The sequence below is a fragment of the Colletotrichum acutatum genome, assembly GCF_030867785.1.
Source record: "Colletotrichum acutatum strain CBS 112980 chromosome Unknown BDZ83scaffold_15, whole genome shotgun sequence".
Lineage (NCBI taxonomy): Eukaryota > Fungi > Ascomycota > Sordariomycetes > Glomerellales > Glomerellaceae > Colletotrichum > Colletotrichum acutatum.
Window position 1 is genome coordinate 132,618 of NW_026849009.1, and position 20,253 is coordinate 152,870.

At 53.5% G+C, this 20,253-nt stretch overlaps 4 protein-coding genes and 1 non-coding gene across 5 annotated transcripts; 1 reads left to right on the forward strand and 4 right to left on the reverse strand.

Moving 5' to 3' along the window:
• The first annotated feature begins 5,459 nt into the window (after positions 1 to 5,459).
• On the forward strand, positions 5,460 to 5,546 carry BDZ83DRAFT_t62. The gene has a single exon. It is a non-coding gene; the product is annotated as a tRNA-Glu (tRNA).
• Positions 5,547 to 6,790: 1,244 nt separating this feature from the next.
• BDZ83DRAFT_99176 (uncharacterized protein) lies at positions 6,791 to 9,428 on the reverse strand. The gene has a single exon (XM_060516048.1). The coding sequence runs from the start codon at positions 9,076 to 9,078 to the stop codon at positions 6,832 to 6,834; it is 2,247 nt and encodes a 748-aa protein (XP_060368779.1). The 5' UTR covers positions 9,079 to 9,428; the 3' UTR covers positions 6,791 to 6,831.
• Positions 9,429 to 10,399: 971 nt separating this feature from the next.
• Positions 10,400 to 11,911, reverse strand: BDZ83DRAFT_648394 (ketol-acid reductoisomerase; the record flags this gene model as incomplete). The annotated part of the gene is made up of 6 exons (XM_060510177.1): positions 10,400 to 10,427; positions 10,496 to 10,784; positions 10,853 to 11,162; positions 11,229 to 11,507; positions 11,571 to 11,602; positions 11,701 to 11,911. The coding sequence occupies 6 exons, from the start codon at positions 11,909 to 11,911 to the stop codon at positions 10,400 to 10,402; spliced, it is 1,149 nt and encodes a 382-aa protein (XP_060368780.1).
• A 1,166-nt stretch (positions 11,912 to 13,077) lies between these two features.
• BDZ83DRAFT_716788 (ubiquitin-conjugating enzyme) lies at positions 13,078 to 13,810 on the reverse strand (the record flags this gene model as incomplete). Its single annotated transcript, XM_060511878.1, has 4 exons — positions 13,078 to 13,230; positions 13,295 to 13,584; positions 13,649 to 13,736; positions 13,790 to 13,810. The coding sequence occupies 4 exons, from the start codon at positions 13,808 to 13,810 to the stop codon at positions 13,078 to 13,080; spliced, it is 552 nt and encodes a 183-aa protein (XP_060368781.1).
• Positions 13,811 to 14,434: 624 nt separating this feature from the next.
• BDZ83DRAFT_607944 (chitin synthase) lies at positions 14,435 to 17,922 on the reverse strand. Its single transcript, XM_060507457.1, has 3 exons — positions 17,532 to 17,922; positions 14,940 to 17,465; positions 14,435 to 14,883 (listed from the first exon to the last, which is right to left on the reverse strand). Exons 1-3 carry the CDS (start codon positions 17,610 to 17,612, stop codon positions 14,746 to 14,748), a joined length of 2,745 nt encoding a protein of 914 aa, XP_060368782.1. The 5' UTR covers positions 17,613 to 17,922; the 3' UTR covers positions 14,435 to 14,745.
• Positions 17,923 to 20,253: the final 2,331 nt, after the last annotated feature.

Consider the following 20,253-nt stretch of genomic DNA (forward strand, 5'->3'; position numbering starts at 1 on the left):
CTTTATGGACCGGGGGAGGTGGGTTTCGAGCAGCAATGGGAATGACGGGGACGGGAGAGGGGAGGAGAGTAAGAGAGTGACGGAAAGGAAGAGACGCATGTCGTTGACTGCTGCTTTTATCCAACGGCGGCTTGTCCGTTTTCCTCCCCTTTTTGTTTCTTTCTCTTTTCTTCTGCCGTGCCGAAGAGGGGGTGGTGCTCCGTCGGGTAAATCGAACGGGAAAGGGTTTTGTGGCCGGCTGCGCGATAAATCAGGATTGGGGTTGGGTGACCTCGCCGTTCGGTGAGTTTCCCACCGAAGCAGAGGATTCAGGGCAATGGGTGACTTCTCCAGGTGAGCGGTCGGTGAACAGCACTAGTGATTGGTCCCAATGAGACGACCATGCTTGGTTTCTCGCCGGTTCGCTTAGACGAGAGAGCAGCCAGCCTCACCGGGGAGGGGGGAAGGGGGGGGGGAGGGATCAACACTTGGTCCTTGAACCAACAAAGCTGCTGTTGCTCTGCTTTCTTTTTCTCTTGCCTTACGGAAACAGTATTGGCCTAGGTCCTACCTAGTCATCTAGCATGGGGGCGCCTGTGTCTTGGATTCCCATTTCCTTCGCAGAGTGTCATTGAGGACTCTGTGCCACCTACCACCCTCGTCCCCTTCCCTGAGCATTATCAGAAGCAAAGTCGGCTTCTTTTGTTCCCGCAAGCCCTCTTGGCTGGCCGCCGGCCGCTGATCTGACAATCTGATAGGTTTCTTTTTTCTTTTCTCTTTCTTGCACTTCCGGCCCGACTCCGGGGATCAGATAATGGGGTTGGAGGAAGAACAGGGAAGAAAGGGCAAGAAAAAAAAACAAAAACGAACCAGGCCGGGATCCTGCATTATTGGCAGAAGATCCAAGAGCCAGACGTCCGGGTTACGTTTCACCGCATTTCGCTCCGAACGCATGATCTTCGCGGAGACGTCGTTTCTCATGTTTCTCGTCCCCTTCTCTGCAGGACCGGAACCTCGCGACGTTGATTGAGAGAGTACGTGTACCAATATCTGTACCCACACCGAAGACCCTTGAAGTTTGTATTGAATGATGGAGGAGCCACTCGATAATGGCTGGATTCCCCGTACGTCGAGGCAAACCCTCTCTGAAAAGTTCCAGAGTCGTCAGGTATCGGTGTGCTTGACTCTGCGGATCAACAATGAACGGCATTCGTACCCGTTCGGATACAGAGATGAGTATCTCTCCTCTGGTATTTGCGCTTGTTGCAAGCAGTCAAAGAGTCGCGCTCACAATTGTCAGGCGAGAAGAACTGAGGATCGGCATCTAGACCTTTGGACCGTTGTCTATTTCCTCTTTCCCCAGTCACCCTGCGACCTACCTATCGCCCAATCTGGTCCCTGTCACTGTTCATCTTGGACCCTATGGCCTAACGTGACTTAGTCCCAGCCGTCGGTATCGCACGCAATCTTTTGCGCTGTTTTTTTCTCTCTTCTTCTTAATCTTCATTGCTTCTTCCTCCCGCATGTTCCTTCGCGTAAGGATGGAACGTTGTGCTTGCGTCCTTTTTTCCGAACATTGAAAATGGTTGTTTCTTCAAAAACTCCCCAATATGGCAGGTGCTTCGCAACTACATCATCCTAACTCCTAACAGCTCTCTCGAAGTCCCCATAGGCAGCAGCAGTAGTAACAAATCGGGGACCCTGGGAACCGCTCGTTGGTCTTGTAGGGATTCCGAGTCAGGACCCTTGCCCGCTCAATGCGGCGCGGCTTTTAATTCCTCAATGGTGTGGTCCGTGTGGTGCGAACTTGCGAAGAAAGAGGGCCCGCGGAACGGGATGTGCATTCTCGCGGGTTCGTAGTCAACCACCACCACCAAGTTATCGACCTTCCGGGACTTCTATCGTCTTCCCCCCGTCCGCGCGAGGGAAGGGGAGGGGAGAGAGGGATCGTGGATGGGGAGCAAGGGAGGCAGGCGGCGGCCCTTGCTAATGCTTGGCTCCATGCGTTCCTCTCTTACGGATCTCGGACGGGGCCTGCCAATCACCGCTCTCGGGGCTCAGCTCCGGCGGCCAGCAGTTACGCGGCTGGACGATGGGATCAAACGGGTGGCCTGTCTGGAGGCTGGCGCGAGAGAAGGGGAAATCACGAATGTACGGCTGGGAACCTGGGACGGCTTTTCCCCGGGTTCGCCAAGTTTACGCACCCTGTGGCAGAGAAGGGGTGAACCGCTCCAAGATCTCCCTATCCCCCGGCTCGTTGGAGTCGTTACTTGGCATGAACACCAAAGGTCGTCATTCATCCTCCCCCATGCTTGTTGCTCTGCTGCCACTGCCGTTGCTGCAGGACTTGTCTTGCCCTTCCGGGTTCCCTTCTCCATCCCAAAGTTCCAAACATCTCTCGCTCTCTCGATCCCTCTCCAATGGCTCCAACAGCCGAACTGGGAAACGTAACCGTTCGGCAGATATTGATCACATATCTGTTCCGGCGGGAGGGTGGAGTAGGTAGCCCAGGACGAACAACACCAACCCAGTGTCTGATGTTCTCCAAGGAATCAACGCGAGGTTGGGAATCGTCTCACAGCCCTGGGGTGGAAACGGCCAATCGCTCAAGGGTCTCGGTCTGTTAGGCTGAACTCAAAAGTTACGGCATAATCTTGCTTGTTTGGACTAGTTCGGGCTGTTGACGACGTCGGTAGACGACGACCAAGGTAGTGTAAATCGAAGCAGGTCTATTCGACTTGCTTCCTCTCCCTTCATCTAGATCTTTACGTATTTTATCTCCCGCGACCTGCCTCACCGAGAGGACGGTCGCACCATGGGCGATCATCCCGCGTGGGGGCAACCGGGGTTGGAGGTTAACCGTCCCACGGGAATTCGGCTGGGTCCATGTTCAATTCGTGTGTGGTGTGGTAGGATATGGAAGGGGAGGGTAGTGGCCTAGAGTCCGTCGGACAAGCCCGCTGAGAGGTGTGGCACCTCGCCTCGAAACGGATGGAGCGGGCGAGGCCGACGCGCGACACGATGATGGAGGGAGCAGCGATGGCTGATATACCCCCACGGCTGAAGATAGACCTTGGAGAAGGTGAGGTAGCTGGACGAGCGTTGTATGGGGCTTACACCGGTATTGAAAATGGGGAGATTCTGGATCTAATCTACGCCGGAACGGGGAACGTTTGCCGACGCCGTGTCGTTCGGTCAGCGATTTTCTCCACTTCATCGCTTCAGCGGCTGAGTCGCTGAAGATTCAATGGGATATCTATAACAGTCGGTATAGAGCCCTTGGGCTCGGGTCCGGAGGCCGAGAGGCGGCTATTGGCGGGAGTTTGTTTGATCGACTACGGATCATGGCTCTGACTATCTACCACGGCGGAAGTCTTGATGCCGAGGCGAATATGTTGCCAATGAGTGAGCATGAGCTCACCGGTCAGTCGAAGCACTGCGTTCAAGGAAGACCACTTTAATGCTCTAATGTGATACTACCGTGATGCTTTGATCAGGCACGCAGTGTCTTCAGCCTGATGGGCTGAAGATATGTCTTGACGCCAGGAGCTTCGGTCCGCTTCGTTCCGAGGTATAAGCTTTGCTGATTCTTCGGGTATCCCGAGTTTCCCATCACTCCGTTGTGATCGGAGTGTGTAGGTTCATGAAATATCTGGCACATTGTCAGGCATTCAGGGGTTGGTTGAGAGGGTGAAGTTGGGAGACTTGGAGACATGGGTCTATGACTTGTCTAACCTTCCGAACTGTATGTAGAACACGAAAACGCTGCCTAGGGGGCCTTATCACTCTAATTAGACTTTGCAATTTGACTGTCCATTAGTTTGGCTTGATGAAGAACATATCCTAGCTCGGCGACTTTGTCATGATTGATGTATGCTTTGTACTTCCATTCATGGTCTCAGACTAGTACAACATTGACGCATATTCTGTTGTGCACCACGCCCGATAGCTCCGAATCAATCTTCTCTCTTCTTGAGTGAATGTTTGGTACTTGAGCTTGACTGGGAGTTCGGTCAAGGGCCTCTACGATGGCTTGACAGAGACGGAAATGAATTAGTTTAATCCAATCTCTTCAGAGACTACGTTTCTAGTATTTCTCAGACACTGGCGTTTCCGGCATACATAATTCAAGAATGTCAGTCTATTTCATCTTACAAGATTGTTTGGGCAAGCGTTATGGTTCATGTAACCAGATCAACGACAAGGACCTTCTGATTCTCTGTACCTAGTTCTGACCAGTACTAAGATGTAAGATGATGAACATCAGTTCGCTACTTCGAAATGTAAGAAATCCTCAGCACTAGTGGTCACCATTCATCTCTGGGTGAGTATTCAACTCGACTAATCTAGAGAATTCGAGGGGAAGTCACGAGTGAAGCAGGATAGTGCACGGAAACCGGCAAGGCTAGGCTTACGTGAGATATGCTTTGGCGACTAACACTGCAAAGGCGATTCTCACGGTTGAGTACATTTTGGAACACCTGTTCGCAATGACGGCACTGGTTCGAAGAACCCGCTGACTTAAGATGGTGTGTCGAATATATAGCGTCCAGGAAGAGTCTTAGCGGAGGGCTCACATGAGCCTTCCAGACTCTTATAAGTAGAGAGATGTTCTAAGTCATATGCAGAAGTATAACGGGTACATCGTAGCTACGTACACATAGGAGGAATCCACTGCAATACCTGTCTCTAATTCCCTCTACTCCTCTATTGCTTCATGTCGTGTGATGCCAAGCGACAGACGCAGAGGCCGCACGTTTCCGCGTCCCACGACGTATTGCTAGCTAGCTAAGTCGAAATACAGCCGCCTTGTTAAGTTGTCTAGCCTTGAGAACATGGGAAGCTGACTGCGCTTTGAATATGCTACGCGATTCGACCTCACAGCCATCTCATCTCCAACTTCGAGGGTGCATATGGACGAGAAATATCAAAGAGAATGAGCTATGGTTCCATTCGGGAAGAAGAAGTACGGCACCAAGTCAAAAAGAGGCATTTTAGCTTGACGTAACTATGGGAAGTCGGAGGGTCAGCATCATCATGTCATCCAAGGTTACCAGTATGGGGTTTCGTCTGACATGTGCTCCAAGGAGCTAAGAGGTGATCATTCTTTTGCTGAGTATGTATCATTGCCTGAGCGAAGTTCCTGGAGGAAGCTTCCCTCATTCAGATCTTTCAAAAGACGTTTGAAGAATTCGGAGCTTTTTAGCATGAGGTTCAACATGTTGACCGTCAATCTTCCTCCGAAGTCAACGGGTCCCGATCGCCTTGCCGTAGTTGTTCGTTCACGCTCTATATCCCATAGGCACAATAGTTCAATGACAGCTCCATCCTAAATTCTATAAAAAGATTATTGAAGTAGTCTGAATACTGTAGGATAGAAAAAGCACATGAAGGCAGCCTGCAATTTGTCCATGCATCGTGAGTGAAGGTGGAGCTGCTACAATACTTAGTTAAAATCTTTTAGGATGGAACTATCCACATCCGATATGGTGTAGTGGCCAACATGATGCCCTCTCATCTCCTTGAGAGGTTAGGCATAGCCCCGAGTTCGATTCTCGGTTTCGGAAGTTCTTTTGCTTTTGGCGTTCATTTCTCTGTCCATGATAACCATGAATTGCTCAATTATCATCTGAATGGGTGCACGAAGTGCATGCCCGCCTCTTGAACTTCTTTTTCTGCGTCTGACCAACTACGTATCGTGAGCAAGGCCGGCCATCCTCAGATAAGACACACAGACAAGTGCCTCGTAGGTGAGAACACGTCGATCTCTATGGACTAATGGATGTACAGACCCTTCTTCTTACACACGATGAACATCAAAAGAGTCATTCTCTCAGGGCGCCGTTGTAATGCTCAATCATCACAATTGCTTTCTAGCGAAGTCAGATGTTCGATGTGAAGGCTTTGGGAATGCATTTCCACAGCCTGCATGTGTGTATCTATTCCGGGGCAACATCAAGAACCTCGCCCGATGTTCGGATGGGCTTGTATTTGCCAGGTAGACAGACCGGCAGCCGCCCATCTTCTCCGAGAAGGAAAAGACGTCACCGTCATGCGGACTTCACATATCCATAACAAAACATACAAACAGAGACATAAAGCACTGCCGCCGCGAGCGCCAGGCCCGACATCAAACCATAGCCAGAAAAGACATACTTGGAGTTCGCCTACGCCCACACTCAGACTCACATTCTCGTCTGCCTACACTTAATACATAACACGCACACACACAGACATACGAAAGAGAGGGAAGAATCAATTATGTGCAACAAAAAACTGAACATTACCAATTCAAAGAGTTATGGTAGAAGAAAGGGTGTTGGGTTCCAGACGTGGAGTTTTAACTCGTCCAACAGGTATGGTAAAACTCCAACACGGAAAGGAGAGGGTGTAGTGGTCGTCGCCCATTAAACAACAAGATTGACAAAAACGCCACCACCTTTCGTTTCGTTTCCCCTTTTCCCCTTACAGTCATTTCAGTGTCATTGGGATAGGGGAGTTGGAACAAATAAACAAAAGCCCTGTTATCCATAAACATGGAAATAACCAAAGCAAAAAAGCCCGGAAACACAGGACCCCGTAGACGCCAGTTCGTTACGTCAATGAGCTTCATCTTCTTCTGCTTCTCCTTCTTCTTCTGCCCTTGCTTCCCCTTATTCTCTTCACTGCATCCAGACAATTGCTGTCTTTCACTCTCCATCCGCCACTTTAATGCTTTGTTCCGTTCATCGTTTGGTTTCGTTCGTTTCGTGGGTAAATTTAAGAATTAAGAAAAGAAAATAGGAAAGGTCGGCACGGAATTACCGACCGATTCAAAAGGAGGCCGTTTGTTCATCAAGACGACTGGGTCTTCTAGTCCCCGCGTCCGCGGTAGTTGCCCATCTTCTCGATCGAGCTCATGATGCCGCTCCGGGGCCCGAACTCACTCATCGGCCTGGGTCTCGGAAGGCCCTTGGTGGCGGGACCAGCGCTGCCGTTACGCTCGTGAAGGGACCCGCGCGCGGCGATGGATCCAGGCGCCTTAAGGCCCGAGCTGCGGCCGATGCTGCTGCGGAAGTTGTTCTCCGTGTGGCTCCTAACCGGGGGACCGGGTGTCCGCGAGGCAACAGGTGTCGGCGCGGGCTTGGGCGCCGGGGTTGGCGGCGGAGGCGCGGCGTTCTGGATCGCCATCATCTCCTCGGCGAGCTGGACCAGCTCGCCCTTCTCGACGCGCTCCTGGGCGAGGAGGTCGCGAAGCTCCGAGTTGTCTCTCTTGACCGACATGACAACGGCCTCGAGCCTGTGGACGTCGGCGCTGAGCTCCTTGATGTGAGCTGAGTCGCGGACGGCTTGGGCCTTGAACTCCTCCTCGGCGGCGACCTGGGCAGGATCGACGCGGGTGATGGTGCTGTCGCGGCGGATCTTGTCGTTCTCCTCGGTGAGCTCCTCAATCTTGATCTCCAGCTCGCGCACCTTCTTCTCCCAGCGGGTCTCGTAGCTCTTCTTGAGCGCCGCAACCTTGGTCTCGTGCTTGCCCTTGTAGAGAGCGTGCAGCTCGCGGGCCACGCGCTCCACCGCAATCTCAACCTCCTTGGAGGTCGCGGCCGCACCGCCTCTGGGCGAGGAGGGTTTGTCGTCAGTGGACTTGCCGGCGCGGAAACTAGCCAGCTTACTCTCGGCCTCCTGAGCCATAGTCTCAGCAGCCTCGCGTCGTCCCTCACTCTCTGCAAGCTTGGATTCGAGCTCCTCGCGCTCCTGCTGTGTGTGGACAATCTCCTCCTTTACGCTCCGGAGGACCTTTTCCATCTCGCGACTGCTCTTCTCCCACATCTCCTTCTCTTCAGCGACCTGCTCTCGCATCGTCCGCTCTTCACGGGCCTGCTCCAAGCTCTCGCCGACTCGTTTTTCCGCATCGCCCACAGCCGTCTTCAAAGAGGTCACCTCTGCCTCCTTGCCCAATAGCGATGCTTTGAGGCTGCTGATTTCGGACAAAAAGTTCGACTTTAGACTTTCGAGTTCTCTGGGTGTAATAGTCGGGATGCTGCGAGGAGTAGGCAGGGCGGGAATGTCAAAGTCGAGGAGGTTTGACATTTGGCGGGCCGGAGTGCCATTAGGGTTTGCTCTGGAGGGTGAGGTGTTGCCCCGCCTGGACGGCGATTTGTGCGGGAATCGCTGGCTGGCCGTGAAATCCAACAGATTGGTAGTATTGCTATCAGAGTCCTGTCCCGAATGCCGCCTTGGAGTCTCCTGCTGCTCGTGCACGGTCTCTGGCCTCCCTCGCGGGGTCATGCCGCTGACGCTCGCGTATTTTGTAGGAGACTGACCGAGTTTCGCGAACATGGTTAAGTTGGGAACGGCAGAGAAGGTGCTGAATGCACTCATCATCGACTCGTCGGGGTTGGCGAGACTGCTCTGGTCCTCGCAGCCCGCGTGGCCCAGGTCAGGGTGCTCGCCCTCGCCCTCGCCCGCGCTCATTGTGGTTGTGTCGCCGCCAATGGTCTCATCATTCTCCAGCTCTGTATCGTCGTCTTCGAAGATCTGGATGGCGTGCTTCAGGCCCTCGTTGTCACGCATGGCGTCCTCGAGACTGATTGTGCGTTCGCGAGGCGGAGGAGAGACGGTCGGAGGAGAGATGGAACGTGACGCGGGCTCGACGGACGGGTTGCTGACTCTGATAGGGAAGCGTTTGACGCCGTCAGGCGAGATTACTGTCTTGCGAAGCGGGCTCCGCGCTTGCTTTTCCGTTGTCTCGGAGCCGGCGAGTAGCTTGAGCGGTGAGGGTGCGGTGCCAGACATGACGCGTGAGTGGCGCTGCGGCTTGATTGCCGTCGCCGGCGCAGAGGGCGGCGGCGACGGCGAGGAATCCGAGGGAGAAGGCGGCATGTTCTCCTGGTCTCGGATGTTGTCGTCTACGGAGTGGGAAGAGGTGATTGTAGTGTTGGTTGTGGTTGGGGTGGTGGAGGAGCTGTCGCTGCCGCTCTCATTACCGCCGCTCGTGGTTGTCTCAGTGCGGGAGTGGACCACCTCGCAGTGCTCAAAGAAACCGCGGCTCGCTGCGTCTTCAGTTAGGGTCGTTGCAATGTTCAGTCTTGATTCGTTTGTCGGTGACAACGGCGTCATTGTGCGCGAACTCCAAAAAAGCTAGAAGAGGTTTCGTTTGGTTTACAAGCGTTGGAAGCGTTGGAAGCGCGAAAACTAAGGTGAGGTAAATCGTCAATTGATTGATATTTCGATAGGATGTCTAGCAAAACCCCATTTTGGGCTCGCTTGTGAGATGAAGGGGGTGCGAAGGGGCCCAGGCTTGTTTGCTGTTGACAGAGCAACGACTACCGGGAGAATGCACAGACAAAGGGGGTTGGTGGGGCTCAGGGTCGCTACAGCAAATTGGCACACCGGGGCCTTCACCGAGATCACCGATAGCGCGCAAGGTGAGGTTGGCCTCTATTCTCGAATCGCCTTTTCTCAAAGACTCACGCATGATGTTGAGGTGAAGCTTGTGCCAACTCCAAGGATCCTAATATAACGCCCAAAAATCAATTCAGCTATGACCCTCTCCAGCTAGACCTCATGAGTTGCAGCGACTTAGCTCCGACATCTCACGTTAGGCTTTCAAAGTTTCGGAAGGGCACTGCCTGTGCGATGCAGGAAACTGGTCAAATGGGATGCATGTGAAAATGCAGCAGCACAGCGGCGGCCTAGATGAAAGTAATCAACTAGGCAAGGTAGACAACATTATTTATACGTCTATATCCGTTCCTTCATATTTCAGCAAGGGTAGTGCTCGTCTTGCACGATTGAACGCGCCACTAGCTAGAGGATAGTGACAACGTCATTTCGTACCACGAGTTGAAAAAGGGTAATTAAGTTCTCCCGTGCAATAAACTCCCGGGCACATCTAATTGACTAGAATCTACTGGTACCGAGCGTTCTCGAATTTGACCGAGCATCGGAGGCTGAACTTCTGAAGTCCTGGTCATGGACTCAACACCGCCATAAAACTTGCAGGCGCATGCTACACCACACCGCCGCTGCATTGTCAGCAAATGTCTTCAAAGTTAAAACACTACCGCTGGCGTGGGGGTGCCAATTTGGTTCGGGTCCAGCAGCAGCTAGCGCGATCTGTGAAAAGTATCAACGGGCCTGACGAGTCAGTCTTGGGTCCCTGCATAACCCGACATCTCCGGGAACTGGCACAGACATTTGCACAATCACCAATTGACGAGAAAAAGACGAGATGATTGAAGCATTGTGTTCATGGACAGCAAAAGAAATGGTATTGAAGGATCCCAAAAGTCAAGATGCAAACTTTTGAACCAGGCCCAGATCCCCTAGAATCCGGTCATATAAAGTACAAAAGTCCCCCGTCCCCGGCACAGTGGTTAAGAAATGGCCATTCCGAGTAAAATTTTTATCTTCTCCCAAAGCAAAAACGCCGAACCGCTTACTTCTGGTTCTCGGGACGCAGAGAGCTGTGGGAAAGATAAACGTTAGCCAGTGATCATCATAGTGTATAGATTCGAGTGTTGTCACAACATACCGGACGGCTCTGCCGGCTCTCCAGATCTCAAGGTTGCGGATCTCCTCCATCTCAGCCTCGAACTTCTGGCGGTAGTCCTTCTGGGAGTTGTACTCCAGGGAGCGCTTGGTCTCGGAGCCATCCTTGACAGCGTCGTACAGGCTGTTGAAGACGGGCTTGAGGGCGTCCTTGAACTTGGGGGACCAGTCGATGGCACCGCGGCGGGCGGTGGTGGAGCAGGCCTCGTACATCCAGTCCATGCCGTTGGCACCGATCAGGGGTACAGGGACTGGGTGGCCTCCTCGACGGTCTCGTTGAAGGCCTCGGAGGGGGAGTGGCCGCGCTCACGGAGAACCTCGTACTGAGCGAGGAACATACCGTGGATACCTCCCATGAGGCAGCCACGCTCGCCGTACAGGTCGGAGTAGACCTCCTTCTCGAAGGTGGTCTCGTAGAGGTAGCCGGAGCCGATGGCGACACCGAGAGCCTGGGCCTTCTCCTTGGCCTTGCCAGTGACGTCCTGGAAGACAGCGAAGGAGGAGTTGATACCACGGCCCTCACGGAAGAGGGAGCGGACGGTGCGGCCAGAGCCCTTGGGGGCAACGAGGATGACGTCAATGTCCTTGGGGACGTCGACGTGGGTGACGTCCTTGAAGACGGGGGAGAAGCCGTGGGAGAAGTAGAGGGTCTGTATTGAATGTCAGCTTTGAAGGCCCAATTGAGCTGTTGCTCAATGGTGCGAGAAATGACGCACCTTGCCCTTGACGAGCTGGGGCTTGATGGCAGGCCAGGTCTCGGACTGGGCGGCGTCGGAGAGAAGGTTCATGACGATAGTACCGCGGGAGATGGCCTCATCAACATCGAAGAGGTTCTTGCCGGGAACCCAGCCGTCCTGCTGGGCGTCCTTCCAGGACTGGCCGTTCTTGCGGACACCAACGATGACGTTGAGGCCGTTGTCACGGAGGTTAAGACCCTGGCCGTGACCCTGGGAGCCGTAGCCGATGAGGGCGAGGGTGTCGTCCTTGAAGTACTCCTACAAACAATTGTCAGTTCCAATTGACTCCCTTCCAAACCTCCATGATTGTTTATGACTCACAAGAAGCTTCTCCTGGGGCCAGTCGGCACGCTCTGTGGCATCAACGTTAGCAAATCTCTCCCTCTGTCTTCCCTGGCGAGTCATTCACGACAGGGCAAAAAGACTCATCAGCTCTAATCGTTTTCCTTACCGTAGACGTCCTCCTTGTGGCCGGCGAAGTCCATGGTCTTGACACCGCGAGCCTGCTGCTGGGCAGGAGCGACGAAGGCCTTGTTGACCTGGGCAGAGGCGCGGACGAGCTGGCGAGCAGCAACGAAGGTGCGCTGCTGGGTGGCAGGCTTGGCCGCCAATTGGCGGGCCATTGGCGAACGAAGCGCCTTGGAGAAGCTGCGGGAGGCCATTCTGACTGTGTGTTGGGGGAGGAGGGAGTGGAGAGGGTATCCGTACAAGTCAATTGTAAGGAAGAAGAAGGAAGAGATGGATGAAGAGAACAGAGTTTCACTGATGGGAAAAAGGCGTTTGGAATTGGGAAATTTTTTACTGGCGTAGAGACGGGCGAGCTGACCCCCGACTTCGGCCCAGCTTGGTCGTTGGTGGGTTAGCCTGCTGCGTCGTCCTGCTGCTGGCCTGTGCCAATGGTGGGGAAGATGTCTGGAAGCGTCCGGGGTTCGGTAGGGGGTCCTCCAAGTGGGAGAGCGGGTACTGGGGACTTTGAAGAAGGCAGGGACTTTGCTGGGCGGAGCGGGTAACCTCTACTTGGTCCGGTTCTCATTTGACAGCGGCCTTACCTAAGAACCTCGGGGAGCAATCAACGTTATTGCCGGCGAGGCGGGTGCTGTGGAGCAGGGGAGAGCCCACCACACCGACATCGTAGCCCAGTGGCCAGACAGGAGTCACACCAGATGGGCCGCAGGCGGAATCTCACCGACTACTGGGCGCCGGCTACGGCCGTTGACCTATGCCTTCGGCCTCTCTTGACAGCTACAGCTGCTGACCGGTCGCCGGCGCTGAGCTGCTGTGACTCCTCTCGAGAGGAGCTCTGACTCTTCTTGTTGACCTGCTTGTCCGGAGTACGGATACCATTGATGGGGAGTCAATCGGCCCGTTGATTGGTTTCCATTCTCCATGTTTGCTTCTTCTCCTGCCGTGACACGGCAACGCTGTTTGCATTCCAGCTATGCTTCTACGATCTCTCGAAGCTCACCACTTCTTCCCGCTAGCCACTACATCTTTATCTGCCATCTGCCTTCCGCTCCCTTCTAGAGCGCATCAACGAACCCTTCTGTGCTGCGCTCTCGCTAGTGCTATCTCTAAACTGGGCTTGATGTCTTGCCAGAACCTTGACCTCTTGTAATTTGTAATCTTGTCTCCCCAAACGCCTGACGACGATGCTTGCTTTTGATGCCCACCGACCCCTTCATGCGCAATCCACCCTTCCGCGAACCAGCAGCCTGTCCGTCCGTCTCTGGTATCAAATCCGGGCTGGCCTCTTGCCTCGCCAAAGGGTCATGTTGTTGGAGAAAAGTCCAGCAGCGAGAAGGACGCGATCCCCTTGCTGTTGTAGATCTTATTTCAACACACGGTCGTAGCTCTGTCCTTGGACAGTACCGCCGCCCATCGCGGTCCGGACATTGCGCTTGAATCCCTCACGGTTGAGTCTGAGATCATCGGCAGCCTCCTTATTCAGAGGGTCAGAGGCATTCGGTTCGAGGAACAGGAACTGCGAAAAAAGAGATCTGTTAGTCGGTGCGCGTACACAGTCGTGCTTTCTGCTCTTAACATACCTGGAGTCCGACAATGACTGCGTTCAAATTGAGGACGGGCTTCCAGTCTTCGCGCAGAATATTCAAGCACACCTTGCCCTCCAGATCGATATTAGGGTGGTAAATCTTCTCCTTGCAACGGACTTTCGGTGGCTCGTGGGGGAAGTTTTGGTTAATGTCGAATGTGAAGGTGAATCGTCCGGTCCGGTACATGCCCTCATCGGGCTCGATCGTAAGCGTGAAGTGGAGAATGTCGTCAGCGTCAGGGAAGTCGGTCTTCATCGTTGATCCGAGAGATAGTTCCGAGAGATCTGGAAGCGAGCGTGAGCAACTAGATCACGATTTTCTTTCCTTGGCTGGTTGAGGGGTTCAGACCTTTCTGTACACGAAGTTGCGCGGCAGTCACCTTCTTCTTCTTGCCACCCGCAGCGTCGGCATTTTCAGCCTTCTGCTGCTCCTTCTTCTATAAGAGGTGTCAGTAGTCCTCTTGACCGAGAGGTTCCGGTGGTCACATACCATAGACCAAATCTTTAGCATCTTGTCCGATCTCTGGCGGGGTGTCTGGCGGGAGGAGTTGGTGGGGCGCTCTGCGGGAATGACGAGGCGGGAAACGAAGGTACGCACACGACCTGGGTGGAATATGGTGTTTTCCTGAATCAGTGGTATTTGCGCGGAGACAAAGCAGTCGAACAACAAGTTCAGTATAAGGTAATCGTCTCTGCCCGGAGTCTTGCGATCTTGGGACGGGAAGGTGCCTGGAGCGGACCAACTGAGCACCAGTCAATGCGGTCACTTTCTGGTTGCGATAAGATAGGGTCGGTGTACTGTTTACCCGGGGATCTACCGACCTAAGAGCCTCTCCCGTAAGCTTGCCTCAGATCCTGGCCTTTGAACAAGTATTGAACAACAGCAGTCTGAACAAATGGAGAAATGCAATAGAAGCCATGAAAGAACGGAAACATTCCGTGGCTACGTATAGGGATACTCAAGAGTCTTTGGATTTCGGCGTCCATGTACCATGGTCGCCCGACGTTCGCGCGCCTTTATGCAGCCGCCAAGTTGGCCGGAGGCTTCTTTTTCTCTGTCTAACCGCTCGATGGCATGCAATAAGTCTGTGAAATCAAATACGTTCAAATTTGATCACTTGTCTCTGAAGACCCGTCCGTGTAGACTGAGGAATCATGTTTAAAATCATTGTCATTGTCTGATACTAAGCGTAAGGTATTGTATCCATGTAAAACGCCATGAATGCTGCTTAATCGAAACTACTTTTACTGAGCTTCTGCCCACTTCATCAAGAATCTGCCGAGTCCCGTGCCCTTCATTACTTAACACGTACCCAGAATGTAAAATACCAGCGGATTTGTAGCAATGAGCCAAATCTGGCAAGAGTACAGTCTTCCCTCTGATATACATCCAACACGCGTCGAAAGCTTCGGCGCCTGTCTGGATAATCTCCCCATGGTGTCTGTTTACCGTCTGGCAAAGCAGCACATGATACCGGTCCTACCTAAGAACCACAAGAATCCGAAGAAACGGACAAGTGACAAGACGGCAGTAGAGTACAGCAAGAAGCTGAAGTAAGAAGCAGTACGTGCTGATGCAGTTTTCTAGAAATGAGAGTTAGTATGGTAATTGACTCGTATTTCGGGACCTTTGAACTTACGCCAATGCCGAACGAGTTGAAGTTATCACTCGTAATGACGATGATGAGGAAGGTGTTGGAGAAGAGCCAAGACACAACCAGACCGGTACGGAAAGACTTGTACGAGTCTTCGATGTCCGGCTTCTCGTTCTCCGGAGTTTCCTTGAAAGGCTCCAGCGCACGCTTGACCGTCGATTCGAATTGACTGTCGATATCCTCTTGCGGCTTGTCGATTTCTTCTACTACAGCTTCATCCTTCTCGCCCTTGCTGACGTGTGCAGAAGGTAGAGCCTCGGTACTGTCTGAACCCTTTGTACCCCAAGACACATCGTGCCAGTTGTTGAAGGCGTAGACCATGAGAATGTTGATGTAGGTCGACATGAGCACCAGGTAGTGAGGGAAAGAGGTAAACATGTGCCAGGGGTCGAGGTACATGAAGGAAGCGATGAAGTTAAGACCGTAGATAGTGACCAAGGCGACGAGGATGACACCGGCAGCGTTCGTGCCTCCGAAGAAACTAGCGACGAAGTCCTCACCGGAGTCGAGACTGATCTGCTCGCCAATGGGTTTCTGGAAGGCCTGGACGACCAAGTACATCGAAAGGACCAGGATGTAGGATTGAATGAGACCGAAGACGACGAAAGAGGCGATGTAGGTGTACTTAGAGCCCTTGGGTCTGTTACCCAGAGCCAAGATGAACTGCAGAATAACGAAGGCCAGGTAGAGGTACTTGAGAAGGGCGTTAACGATGGGTGTGGCGGTGTCTCCGAAGGGCCAACCGCTGCGGGCCACATCGGGGTCGTCGGAGGTGACGGCGGTACCGACAAGATCCATGATAACCGTCGTAGTCAGGTAGTAGGAACCCAAACTGAACCATGTGAACATAACCTGGAGGATGTTGTAGATGAGCTGGACGTGGAAGAAGAACATGCGGATGATGTTGTGGCCGGACTTGTACATGCGACCGAAGTGCATGAGAGAGTACAGAGAGGCAGCGAAGGAACCGTTGAGCCAACGACGACGTTGGGAGATGAACTCAGCAGCGCCCTCGGGAACATCGGTCTCACCCTTGGCGGCCTTGATGTACGACAAGTGCCACTTTTGGCCGGCCTTGGCGACCAGCTCGAAGCAAAGAATACGATCTTCGGCCAAGAACATGTTCTTCTTGAAGATGTTCATTCCGTCGATACCCTTCTTACCAAGGATCTTGGAAAGAGTGTGGTCACCGTGGAAGTACTGCTCCAGCGGGCGACCCATGATCGCGCGGAAGCGGTAGGCGGAGAAAGCACCGGGCAACACAGAGACGTATCCGAAAGAGCTCTCGAGAGGCTTGTCCAAAATGTTGGAGATCTTGTACTCGAAGTTCTGGACGGCAACCAAGGGATTGAGCAGCTTCTTGCCGCCTTTACCCAACATGGCGTGAATCTCACCACAAGCACCACCGAGGTCCTTGTCGTTGTAGAAGCCCTCCCAAAGCGCGAGCAGCGAGCGGGGACTAGGCTTGGTACCGGCATCGATGAGAATGCAGACTTCGGGGTTCAAGATGCGGCCGAAGGCGTTGAAAAGCCATCTGTGAGAGTTGATCTTCTTGCTGTTCTTCTGCTTCAGGCAGAAAATGAACTGCACAGGTGGGAGAGTGGATGGGCCGTCGTCAACGGGACGGATAAGCTGCTGATTGGGCGTGACGGACAATTGAGAGGTGTACTCGAAGATGTGAGCGACTGTCTCCTTTCCGTCGACATCCTTCTTCACGACACCATCCTGGTAGATACCGACGGTTGCAAGAACATCCAATACGGCCTTGTCGGTCTTTTCGATACCGTCGAAAACCAGACAGACGACAATCTTCTGCCAAGCTGGGCCACCCTTGTTCCAGAAGGTAGACTTCTTCAGGTTGACAATATCGCGAATATTCTGCATTACACCGTGGAGAGTTCTGGAGAGCAACACCTTGTCTTCGTTGTAGTAGGTAATTGCGATGAGGAGCTCGGTGTGTCGGTTATACATTCTCGGGCGCAAATCGTAACCATTCTTGAGGGTGAAGTCGTTGGGATCGCAAGTGGCGGCGGTGTAGCGCATCTTCATGAACTCTTCGCTGCCGCCCTCAACATCGCGGTACTTTGGCTGGACAGCGTTCTTGATGGCACTGGGGACTGGGTAGTCGATGCTCAGGACGGAACCCTGAGTAAGCTTGATCTTACGGGTCGCATAACGCTTCAGACCACCACCTTGGTTGCCGGGCTGCTGTCTGCGGGTCCAGCTCTCGTCGGCATCCACGGTGGAGGGGGGTCTGTTTCCATAGCCAAAACCACCAGCATCCGAGTCGAGCTCATTGCTGTAGCCAGACGCGAAAGCCGTCTCGCCAGGAACTGGTGTCCGAGCTCCGGCACCAGGAGCGTATGATTCTGTGAGACTGTATGCGGAGACTGGGCGGCCAGGAGTCTCGTCAGTTCCAAGGTGGCTCTCGTAGGGAGCAGGTGCGTGAGGGTCTCTCAGGAGAGATTGGCCGGCTTCGTCAACTCCCTCATCTTGAGGAGGCAGATGGTACTGGGAAGAACCAGGTTAGCAATTGAGGCTACTTTGCGCGGCGAGCGAGTGGGAGGTGAAGCTTACTCCTCTACCAGATCCAGGCGGCAGGTCCTGCATATTATGGCCGCCATCGTAATCGTTTTCATGCCCCCCGCGGTAAGCCATGTTTGCTAGAGGCGGATTCAGGAGTAGCTGATGCTGATATGAATGCGATGAATGATGGGAAAGGTTTTTTCCTCTGCTCCGTTGCGGGCAAGATTAGGTGGGTTTGATTATATCGTCAGCCGAGGGACTCGGACAGAGAGGCCTAGGTCGGGTTGGTTGTGTTACGCGATGAGCGCGAACAAAGGCGCTGTAGGTTAGGGAGATGTGCGGCCAAGAAAGCCACAACCCCAGTAACGATTGGTGAAGCGAAGGAGGAAAAAAAAGAGAAGGATGTAAAGATGGATGAAGGGCTGGGGGGCAGGAGGAGTAGAAGGGGAGAGGGTGGTGATGCAGGATGGGGCAGCAAATGGTTAAAAAAGGGTCCTGACGGGCTGGCGGCCTTGCTTGGTGGGAACCAGAAACCTGCAGCTAGGAGAGAGCGAGCGTGGAAGCGCCAGGTGGAGAGGATGGCTGAGGTAGTTAGGATGGATGAGAATAGCTCTAGGATTGGCCCGACTGGGCTGAGGTGGGCGAAGATGAGGATGGGGACTCGGCAGCGAGCAGACAGTTTCCTTTCCGTTGCTGCAGCAGTGCAGAGAGGGAGAGGGAGACCAAATTCAAGGACACAAGGTACATGGAGATGGTGCGGCATGAGAAAAGGAGAAGTCACTTTTGCATCCCTCCCCAGCCTGTTTCCCTGAGACGAGGTACAAACGAGGAGATGAGACTTGTTGCTGCTTTCCTCCTTCCCAACTATGAATATTCGTACCTACCTTACCTGCCTTGGCTACGTATGTTGTGCTGTACCGAGCAGGTACTGTCGTTCTTTCTTTCTTCTTGGTGCACCTTGAGCCAAGGCACGGTAGACACAGAAAACTAAGGTACCTTACCTACCCTGGGCTGCTCCATAGTCTGCAGCAAAGTGAAGGAAAGGTACCTCGCGTCACTGTCTCTCTTTTTTTTCCCTGGTCCCCTTTCATTAGCTTGCTCCATATTCTCACCTCATGTCAACAGACTGGGGAAGCTGTGGCTTAGCGCTGCTTAGCCCAGGCATCGCGTTGCTGCACGATGAACAACTGAACAACACAACCCGAGCAAAGGCACCAGAACCAGCACTGGCACCAGCATAGCATCATCATCCCGTCCCTCGGAGTCGGCATACCCATGGACATCCAAAGGGGCCATTGACGCAAGCAAGACCTCTCCTTGATACGGATCGAAGGGGACTCCTTCCTGTCTACTCCGTACGCAGCACATCCATCACTTAACCTCACCTCACCTTTCGGAATCCTCAACGTCAGTGCACTACTGCGCAAGTGACAGACAACGGATGGACTGGCTAGGAAGGGCTGGCATCAGTCTCATCCCCAGGCCAGCAGGTGGTCCTGGTCCCAGTCGTGTGCCAGCCAGGAAAGCCAATGCCGTGGACCGTCGTTAACCCTGTCCCTCCATCTTTTTCTTCCCTCTGTCAGGTTCTTTCATGATGGATCCTAGCAACCTGGTCGGATGGTCGCGGTTGCTGTCGCTAGCCATTGCTAACCAGCCAGCAGCAGTCCAGCAAACCAAGACAACAACCGCGCCGATGCTCATCACGAGCTGGCCGCCAACCAGTCGAATCGCACTTCCAACATCGACGTCTTCGAGGGTTGCACTCTTGAGAAAATAAAAATCGGGCCCGCATCCAACTACGTCACGTCTCCCCCCAAGCCGAAACCCCCGGCCGTTGCTCCCTTGGCCCTTGCATTTCGTATACCCCTTGGCCTTGCGCCTTCAATCGGTCCATTTGGGGTTGGGATCGACTCTAGAAACACCTCGCAATCAACGCCCATTTGCTGCCAGCAATGCTCTTCAGGAGAAGGAGGGGTACCTGTGCACCTGTGCACCCTATGCAACAGCAACAGAACCAGCAAAGTTGGTAACTGCCAACAGCGATTAAAGCCGGCCAAGCACACCTGTCCTGGCTCAATGACGGGTTACCTTCAAGGGGAATGTTGCGGCGATGGATGGACGCGCCAGCAAGGAAAAGGAGAAGGCGAAAGCTAAAAGAAACGCCGTCCCCTTGCCGGCATCTGTCGTGCCACCACCAGCAATTCAGCCATCATCCTTGGTTTCAATTGGAAAGAGGAGCGAGCAGTGCAGCGGGAAGGAACAGCAACAGTGGCTCATGTTCGGCAGACTTTTCGCCTCATTGTCGTTCCTCGGCCCCTCTTCCATCTCATCATTGCTGTCAGACTCAGACTCCCGTCAGACTCTGCAGTGCTGAGAGAGTGAGAGAGAGTCAGGACATACAGGACAGCTGCAACTACCTAGTAAGCAACTCACAGAGGAAGGACCACAAAGCTGACGGGAGACAGAACCCAGCAAGCTGACAAGCATTCCCAGGTGTGTTCAAAGCCGGGGCTGTCAGGAGGGGTCTCATCATTCGGGGTATGACAGAAGAAAGACATGAAATTGTAAGGCCCAGAAGCAGAGAGCCACAGCCGCTCAGCACCTCTTCCGCAGTCCCGTCAGACTCCAGAGTGGCAGAGTCCAGGCGTACCTATTCATCGTATGTCGAATCTTGACTGAGGCGACGAGGATTCAAAGAAACGACATTGGCTTGTTAGTGGCGCCGCTTGTACCAACCTCCATATCTATGTGAGACGCGTGTACCTCTTAACGG

Excerpts from the sequence above, each read along its gene's own strand:
- BDZ83DRAFT_99176 (XM_060516048.1), bottom strand. The coding sequence starts at position 9,078 with ATGACGCCGTTGTCACCGACAAACGAATCAAGACTGAACATTGCAACG.
- BDZ83DRAFT_607944 (XM_060507457.1), bottom strand. The coding sequence starts at position 17,612 with ATGGCTTACCGCGGGGGGCATGAAAACGATTACGATGGCGGCCATAAT. Across the intron at positions 17,466-17,531 it reads CGCCTGGATCTGGTAGAGGA|TACCATCTGCCTCCTCAAGA; the intron begins GTAAGCTTCACC and ends GGTTCTTCCCAG. Across the intron at positions 14,884-14,939 it reads TCAACTCGTTCGGCATTGGC|AAAACTGCATCAGCACGTAC; the intron begins GTAAGTTCAAAG and ends TCTCATTTCTAG.